Here is a 9544-nt window from a genome sequence, read left to right on the forward strand (position 1 = left end):
CCCGCCCGGCACCTACGGGACCCGCCCTCCAGCTCGCTTCCTGCCCTTCTAGCCCGCAGTCCGCCTGTGTCTCGCTCTCCCCGCGGGGCTCACGCCGCGGGAGAAAAGGCGCTGGGGTTCCGCGGCCGCGGGGGGCTGGCGCGGCGGGGGCTTGGCGGCGCGCGCAGGCTGCGCGGGGGGCGTGGCTGTACTATGGGCGGGGCGCGCTGGAGGAGGTGCGGGGGGCGTGGCCCCGCCCAGGGGCGCGTGCGCAGTCCCCCGGCGCCGCGGTTGGGGCGGGCGGGTCCCGGGGAGGCCATGGCGGCCACGTTCTTCGGAGAGGTGGTCAAGGCGCCGTGCCGAGCCGGGACGGAGGACGAGGACGAGGAGGAGGAGGGGAGGCGGGAGACGCCCGAGGACAGGGAGGTCCGCCGGCAGCTGGCTCGGAAGAGGTGAGGCATCTGGCCGCGGGAAGCCGAGCGCCCGCGACGCCCGGCCTCCCGCCGGAGCGCAGCGCGTGGGCTCGGCGGCCTCCACGGAGCCCGCGGCCGAGGAAGCTGCGCGGCCCCGCTCCCCGCGCATCCTCGCGGCGTCGGCGCCACCCCTAGGTGTGTCCGGTGTGCGCGTGCTCGCCCCTCTGCTAGTAGTGTCTCGGTGGGGGCGCGGGGCTGAAGCCGCTGTGTGTGGGGGGCTGGGTTCAGATTGTCCTTTAGAGACACTGCCTCCAAGGCGTCCTGTAGCACGCCCGGAGTCCTGGTTTCAACTTGCGTGCGGAGTCCCTGGGGAACTGAGTCACCCGACCCGCTCATCAGTCACTCTCAGCATCCCACCGGGCACGAAATGCAATGAGAAACAGAAAGCACCACTTCAGAGCGTTTCTTGCCGACCAAATCCTGGATGTGAATGTGACCAGGCCTCCAAAATGAACATTCTTTTCCAGGACATGCAGATGATGGACGCATGTTAAATGACACCACAAGGAAGCTGTCACACAAATCCAGACTGGGACACAGGGCCGGACAACCAGTCTGTCAGCAGGGATAAAAGAGGAAGGGGGGGGCTGCTGTGCATGAAATGAGAAATCTAATTACTCTAGTTTTATCTGTTGGTAATCATTGCCTGAATCCATTTTTTTTAAGGATTGTAATTATGTTCTTCATAAATTTAAAGTGGGTGTCTTACCTAATACAGAATCATACCCATAGAGCCCTTTTGTCATAATATAGTGCTAATCATATTTAAGTTGCTTTAGTTTCAAACGTCTTGTTTCTTGTGTTAGGGAGGTGCGGCTCCTTCGAAGACAGACAAAAACATCTTTGGAAGTTTCTCTGCTAGAAAAATATCCTTGCTCCAAGTTTATAATTGCTATAGGAAATAATGCAGTAGGTAAGTGAAGATGCAGAAGACTAGACATTTTGTTGAAAGAAAAAAATATGAAGTCATTATTTCCTTCCCTCATAAAAAATCTCAAGTGTTTATTACTTTAAAAAAGAAGTTACAAACCAGGAGGGAGAAGGAAATGGGCAAAAGCCTACCTAATGGCTTCCACGAACACTATCTGGGTGACAGGCACACTTCTAACCATGACTCAAGCGTTATAAAAATGATCCATGTAACCAAAAATATTTGTACCCTTGCAATACTTTGGAAAAAAAAACAAAACAATGATTCAGAGACCAAAAAACAAACAAACAAAAAAAAACCAATAAAAAAAGAAGTCACAGTAGAGTAACTTTGTTTCTGAGTAAAATATATCTCCTGATCATGTTGTACCATCTTTTCAAGAAGCTTAAAAAATAAGATTTAAGGAAAATGTTCTTGGCTTCAGGAATTTGCAACTCAAAAGAACTATTTTAGTGTGTTGAGGTATCCAGGTTTACTTAGATGTTTGTGAGTTATTAGACTTCTTTGATAACATAATGAGAACTCCATTAATAATAATAATAATCACCAGTATTTTTGAGCACTTAATTTCTGAGGTCTTTGCATATATTAATTCACTTGGTGGGTTAAAGTTAAAACAGTATATAGAGTTCAGCTACAACAATGTACATGCCCGAGTGCACCCATAGACCTTTATATTTTTAGGGGAATGAGGGCCCTTGAGGGCCTCAGTTTCTTTTTCTGCAAAAGGTGATATTAGGTAGAGGGTCTTGAATGACACTTTTAGTTCTAAAATACTAGAGTAACTTGAGTTTACTTTTTATTGAATAGAAAATGCAGCTTATAGAGCCAACCACTAACTTAATGTGCATTTTTTTTCCACAGCATTTTTATCATCATTTGTTATGAATTCAGGAGTCTGGGAAGAAGTTGGTTGTGCTAAACTCTGGAATGAATGGTGTAGAACAACTGACGCTATACATCTGTCCCCTGCAGAGGCTTTTTGTGTGTTTTATCATCTAAAATCCAATCCTTCGGTAGGTAGAACTTGTATGTTTGAAAAGTAGTAATTTAACCACTTTGGTACCAGTGTCGACTATAGTCGATAACCACAGATGAACGCGAAGGGCGACTTTAGCTGACAGCTGTGATGTGACTTTTCTAATTTTTCTTTATCAATAAAACTGTGAACATTTAAAAATAACATAATGAAAACATACATATATATATGTTACCTATTCTGATTTGCATTACAAGTAAAGCTGCCTGTAAAGTAAAACAATCTTTCAGTGCTTTGAAGCTTTCCTCATCACATAAGAGCAAAATGGATTTGTCATTATTGCACCGCACAAACTATCGTGCAGACTATGAGTGCCAGCTGTGGGCAAGGTTTCGAGGCTGGTGAGCGCCGTACCGAAGTGGTTCAACATCACTTAACCTAGTATCTACCAGTAGTATACTCAGGATCTCATATGCCAAATCTCTTGGTTGCTCTGTCGATGTGCACTTTATTCTGATAATAATTGCCAGTAGTGGCTTGACTTTTAAATTGTAAAAAGAAATAAAAAGGCCAATAGCAGAGTTAGGAAAATAAGTATTGTATAATATTTTATATTGTATAAATGTTATATTAGGATTCACATGATCCAGGTATGCTGGCACTTTAGGGTGTGTATAAAATTTATTTGACTTGACAAAAAACTTGGAATTTGACTTTCCAGGTTTTCCTTTGTCAGTGCAGTTGCTACGTTGCTGAAGATCAACAGTATCAGTGGCTGGAAAAGGTAAGAAATGAACACCTGTGAATGCTACACTACAGGATTTGTGTTTTTTTAAGGGTTCACTTAAACCTATATAGTCAAACAGTGATGTGGGAAAGGAATTTTTTTTTTCTTAAAACCGTCATAGGAGTTTGTTATGGAATTAAAGAATACAAGAACTTATTTAACATGTTCAACCTAACAAATACAATCAGCATTGTGCTAAAGGTTGTAGGTCACAGAAGTATGAAACACTGTTGGATTCTTCCCACTCACTTTACTATTTTGTTTGAAAGACATACAAGCTTCCCACATGGAACCGAACAACGTCACAGCCAAGGGTAAAAACCCACAGTGATGACGATGCAGGTGGGCAGACACACCGGGAGAGGAGGCGTGGCATAGGTGTGCTGCTCGCTCCAGGCTCCAGAATATTACATTCATTTTTCTTAGCTTTAGACATGAATAGATTGAGTCTTCATTTTGGGGGAAAATTGTGCACATAGTATGTACCCAATAAAACAAATTTTTATTGGGTAAAATAAAATTTTAAATTGACTAGGAATTTTAGAGAAAAATAATAATTTGAGCAGTAGCATATTATTTTTAAATGAGGCAGACCCTTGAGGTCTTATTTGCTTCTTAGCAGCATCTCATTGTAAATCATAGCTGTATTTTTATATAGATAATAAAATTCATTTGAAATAAGAAATTTGGTATATGCCTATTTTAAACAAGTTGGCACACTTGGAAACATTTACTAAAAGTTATTAAATGCATTTCACTAAATGAGTTAAGAAGATCTGTGAACCATCCTATAATTATATACATGGTTTTATATTCACTGTATCTCTATAATTTTCTGGGGGGCGGGTCAGCTCTAAGGTTTGGAAGTTGCTGTTTTTTTAATTTATGTAGCATGACTGTTATGCCAAAAATAGTTTTGTGCTGTGGAACAAACAAACATGTATTCTAGACTTGAAAAAATGTAAAATTATGTATTTCCAAAACAAAATTGTTAGTCAGCATTTTTTCCCTTAGGGGTACTCTTTGGGTCCCCGTGATGTTTTTAGTCATGTCAGTCACATAATCCTGATAATTACACACAATCTAACAGAGTTCTCAAGTATTGTGGATTCACACTATAAGTTTTATAAGGAGAAAAATAGGTTTTGTGAGTAATGTTATATTTCTTTCTTTTTTTTTTTGAGACAGAGTCTCATTCTGTTGCCCAGGCTAGAGTGCCTTGGCATTAGCCTAGCTCACTGCAACCTCCAACTCCTGGGCTGAAGTGATCCTCCTGCCTCACCCTCCCAAGTAGCTGGGCCTACAGACGTGCGCCACCATGCTCGGCTAATTTTTTTTCTATATATTTTTAGCTGGCCAATTAATTTATTTTTATTTATAGTAGAGACAGGGTCTCACTCTTGCTCAGGCTGGTTTCAAACTCCTGACCTCGAGTGATCCACCTGCCTCAGCCTCCCAGAGTGCTAGGATTACAGGTGTAAGCCACTGCGCCCGGCCATCCCCTTAGATTTTATTAAAAGGTAAAAGGGTTCTTGGAAATCTATCAAATCCAGACTCTTCAAGTTATAGAAGAGGACATTGAGGTCTAGAGTGATTGAAACTTGCATATAGTTGGTGGTAACTCAAAAAGTAAGTTTCACAGGAATCCTTTTTCAGGTGTCTTTGGTGGGTGGGAGAGGAAGTGGATGTTGGGTGGGTAGTGGTGACACATTTCCTCTGGACAGTAGTCCTGTAGCCACTGCTCTGGTGCTCTTGTGACTTCATTTACCTCACTTGGCAGGCCCTTTAAGTAGGTGGTGCTGACCTTGGTTCCCAGACTTCGGAAAGGTCACTCAACCAGAAAGCAGGACCGAGGTCAGACCCAGGTCAGGGCAGCAAAGGATATGTTCTGTTTCTCCATGGCACACTCTCAGCCTGCAGCATGTAGTCTTACTGTCTGGGGTGTGAGGTGGGTGACTAGAGGAATGTTTCCATTCTGTAACAACATTGTATGTTTTTTTAATTTGAAATCAATTTTGTGTTAGGTTTTTGGCTCTTGTCCAAGGAAGAACATGCAGATAACTATTCTCACGTCTCGCCATGTTACTGACTATAAAACCTCAGAATCTACGGGCAGCCTTCCTTCTCCTTTCCTGAAAGCCCTGAAAACACAAAATTTCAAAGACCCTGTATGTTGTTCACTGCTAGAACAACCAAATATCGTGCATGATCTTCCTGCAGCAGGTGGTATTGAAATTCATAACATTTACAGTATATCTTGTTACTGCTTTATTGATACTTACTACTTTCATTATCAGAGATCTTTTTGATCTCTTTTGATAGTTTGTTAATGATGATTGATATCAATATATTGCTCTTAATCCTCAGTGTCTGTAGTTACAAGTACAGTGTGTTTGGTTTGAGTTTTAAAATTTTCCAGATACACAGTTATCTTATGAGCAGCTCAGGTTTCTTAACTGTTATGCTTCAGAGTTGCACTGTTTCTTTTTGGTCTTTGATAACTCAAAATGCAAGTCAGTGTTAGATGTAAATTGTTGATATGTGACAAGTTGGTAAAATATGTTTTAATTATCAAAATGAAACGTTCTGAATGTTGATAATTGGTTTAATTTTTTTTATTACTGTCACTAATTATACCCTACCATCAAGTGAAAAATAGATTGCCATTTATTTTTCAGTGTTACTGTGTTATATTAATACTTTTTTTCTTGCCTTTAATGTTAAGTTTACTAGAGTGAGAAGTGGCTAAATATTTTACATGGTGCATTATATATTTATTTATTATTTACATATATTGACTATGTTTATTATAGTCAGTAAAACTTTAATCTTTCAGCTACTTAAAATTGTCTCCACAGTATGTTCAGGATATGCAAAATAAATATAATGTTTGCAAAAGCAAGAGATTATTAGGAAAATAAATTGGCTCTGAAAGAAAATATACATTATAATTGGTTCAAAATGGCAGTAAATTCCTCGCTTAAAAGAGGCAACAGATGACTATTTTCAAAAGCAGACTTTATTATTTAAAGGTATTTAATTTAAAAATCATGTAATAGAAAACTTAAGTGGTTTTTTTTTTTTTTTTTTTTTTTGTATATCCATAGTTCTGAGTTATTGCCAAGTATGGAAGATCCCTGCAGTTCTGTACTTGTGTTATACTGATGTGATGAAATTAGACCTAATTACAGTTGAAGCTTTTAAGCCTATACTTTCTTCCAGAACCTTGAAAGGTTTGGTTAAGGTAAGGTTTTAACTCATTTAAATTAATAGTTGAGTTACTGTAACGAATGTAATAACAAACATAAACGTATGGTGATAACTTGAACCATAAACAACACTTGGACATCCTTTTTTTCAAACTAAAGCTTCCTAATCTGGCAGTTTGAATTTGATTGTGATGTCTCTTCCGCATATACTTCCATAACTTGACAGAAAACAAATGTTCTGTTCTTGTATAATAGATTAATGCAGTACAATTAAATCTCAAATGTCTGTGTGGACAGATGGTTCAAGAAGTTTCTGTAACTAATTTGGAAGGTTATAATTTTTGAAAAGGCATTTTTGAGTATAGTATGGATGAAATTATTGTAACATTTATTTACCTAAGTTTGGCCGGGCTTGGTGGCTCATGCCTGTAATCCTAGCACTCTGGGAGGCTGAGGTGGGCGGATTGCTTGAGGTCAGGAGTTCAAAACCAGCCTGAGCAAGAGGGAGACCCCGTCTCTACTATAAATAGAAAGAAATTAATTGACAGAAAAAATTAGCTGGGCATGCTTGGTGGCGCATGCCTGTAGTCCCAGCTACTCGGGAGGCTGAGGCAGCAGGATTGCCTGAGCCCAGGAGTTTGAGATTGCTGTGAGCTAGGCTGACGCCATGGCACTCACTCTAGCCTGGGCAACAAAGGAAGACTCTGTCTCAAAAAAAAAAAAAAATTTACCTAAGTTTGCAGGGGACTAGAAGTGTAAAGATGGGAGAATTACATAAAGAACCTGTTTCCTGCCCTTAGTTTATATCTATACGATTCTTTTCTAGAAAAATTAGAACACATCCAACACAAAATTTTGCCTGTAATTTCAGGTAGTTTAGGGACTCCCCTACTTTTTCTAAGGTTTTCCGAAAGTTCACAGCCCCTAGTTTAAGGACTGCTTCTTTAAAGGAAAGAGGTTATAACAAGGAAAGAGGTTATAACATCCCTGTTTTATTCTGGGATGATCATCAGTGTTAAGAAGACTTTTAATAGTTTTATAGGAGTTAGCTTATTTCACAGGTCTCATAAATTAGTTTCTTACTAATTTAAGGAGATTTTCAGCTCCTTTTGGTAATGGACCATGTTTTTTTATTTTGGTATCCCGAGTTCACCACATACCTGGCATGTAGAAGAAAGGCCTCAGCAACTGTTTGTTGAATTACTGAAGAGTAAAACTCTCGGATTTAGTATACCTCAGGCATTTCTTTCAAATTTGCTAGAGTCAGGGATAATCTTTCTGACACGTTGAATTATTTTTGTTTAGCATCCCTTTCATAGTATGAACTAATAGTTTTGTTTGCTTACATCGGTTAGCCTATTGGCTCATCCTGCTTAATTTAGCAGCCAGTGCCCTGAAGGCAGGGCTGGGGCTGTCTTGTTCACTGCTCTAGGACCACGCTCAGCACACAGGTGCTTTGTAAACCTTTGAACTTATTCTGCGAATGATAAATCACGTGTCATATAGGGTTTAAGGAAACTTTCAGTTTTTATGAATATCCTTTGAAGGGGAAATGTAAATAACATTTTTACTGTTTTCATCTCTTGCTTTAAAGATTATTTATGGGAGGGAGAGATGGTTGTTCTGTAAAGTGCTGTTTTCTTAATGACCAGATCCATTATCCTGAGCTAGTTCATCGATTGTGTCCATTTGTTTGTTGAGCAATGGGGAATGACCTTGAGTGTCTCCTACAGGATGGCACGGTGGGGCGCCCAGGGCTGAGTCAGCTCGTGGCTGGGAGGTGGTGCTGGTGGCCGCAGTGCTGTGTAAAGAGCACCACGCTGCGTGACAGCAAGGGGAGCAAGAGGTTAACTTAAGGGACGGCTTCTCGGAGAAAGTGGCAGTTCAGCTAGATTTGAAAGACGGACCCATGTTAGATGTGGAGAGGGAAGCAGTGAGCACAGAGTGGGAGGTTTGAGGTGAGCCGTGAGGAGTGTGGTGTGATTGAGAAGGGAGGAAGGGATCGCGTGGGGGACATGAGCTGGGTTAGGGGGCCCTGTCAGAGGGTTTTGGGCAAGGCAAGGCGCGCTGACACGTGTTACCTCCTTGGCTTTTGTTTGAAAGAGGAAAGGAACGGCTGCACTTGTTCCACTGGTACTGTCTTCTTTAAGTCTCGAGAGGCGGGGATTGGGGCGTGCACGTTGCCTCTACCTGAATTCTTGTTCTCACTGTATTATTCACTTTTTTCTCTTTCTCCAGAATATCCCCCAGAGCACAGAAATACTGAAGAAATTGATGACAACAAATGAGATTCAGAGTAACATCTATACGTGATCCCAAAGAATTTTTCATGATGTATGTTACCTGTCCGTTCCTTTAAGGGGAGCAATGTGCACTGTTTTGTAGGTTACTTCTTTGGGGGGGGGTATATTTTGTGGGTGACAAAATAGAATAAACTTGTAAAAAGTTAATTGTAGTTTGAATTCATTTATTTATGGTGGTATTGTTCACAACTGAAATAAACTACACATTTTTCTCTTATCCACTAGGTGGGGGTATTGTATTTGAATATTTTAAGGTAATACGTTACATTTTTGAAAAGCTACAGTTATCAACAAGATGTATTAATAAGGCAAAGTATAGTTAATTAGGTATAAATGTTCATTGACCTGTTGGTGATTCTAAATATATGGAAAGTTTCTGGATATTTTAGGAGTTCTACAGTTTTTTGTTTTGAGGGTAAAAATTGAGGACAAGGTAACAAAGTTGTATATTTGCTCAAGATGAAACAAAAAGAGATTTGTGTGGTCTCACTTTTTAGTAGTATCTGGCAGCCAGTCTCTTCACCAGACTTTCCCAGGGCTCTCTTGCAGGGTTAGCTGTATGGGTTATGACCTGTTCTATTGCAGTAAGTCTTACCATTAGCAATGTAAATGCATCCACAGTACTTCACAAAACCACACACTAGACTGCATTTGTTAAAATAAATTTTAAAATGGCAAAGTTGAGAAATATGTCTTATCTGTGTGCTGCTTTCTTTTTTCCCCTTTTTAGTTATTGAGTCATAGATTTAGACAACTTATCCATTTATATTTTCTTGGTAGTGCTTGGAACTGGTATAAGGGATACTCTTGTTTTCTGACTCCTTCTTGAGTAAACTTGGTTTCCTTTGCACAGTCAAGTTTTGGAAGTCTTGTGCATGGTGCA

At 40.5% G+C, this 9544-nt stretch overlaps 1 protein-coding gene across 2 annotated transcripts; it reads left to right on the forward strand.

The window, feature by feature from the left end:
- The first annotated feature begins 229 nt into the window (after positions 1–229).
- Positions 230–8808, forward strand: PSMG1 (proteasome assembly chaperone 1). Of its 2 annotated transcripts, none has more exons than XM_012781776.2 (7): positions 230–431; positions 1259–1365; positions 2248–2399; positions 3084–3146; positions 5174–5372; positions 6257–6393; positions 8597–8808. In XM_012781776.2, the coding sequence occupies exons 1-7, from the start codon at positions 298–300 to the stop codon at positions 8669–8671; spliced, it is 867 nt and encodes a 288-aa protein (XP_012637230.2). In that variant the 5' UTR covers positions 230–297; the 3' UTR covers positions 8672–8808. The 2 variants fall into 2 exon arrangements, with proteins under 2 accessions (XP_012637230.2, XP_020140348.1); XM_020284759.2 differs by lacking the exon at positions 230–431 and adding an exon at positions 565–587.
- The last annotated feature ends 736 nt before the right edge of the window (positions 8809–9544 follow it).

This window comes from Microcebus murinus, chromosome 1 (genome assembly GCF_040939455.1).
Source record: "Microcebus murinus isolate Inina chromosome 1, M.murinus_Inina_mat1.0, whole genome shotgun sequence".
In the NCBI taxonomy this organism is placed as follows: domain Eukaryota; kingdom Metazoa; phylum Chordata; class Mammalia; order Primates; family Cheirogaleidae; genus Microcebus; species Microcebus murinus.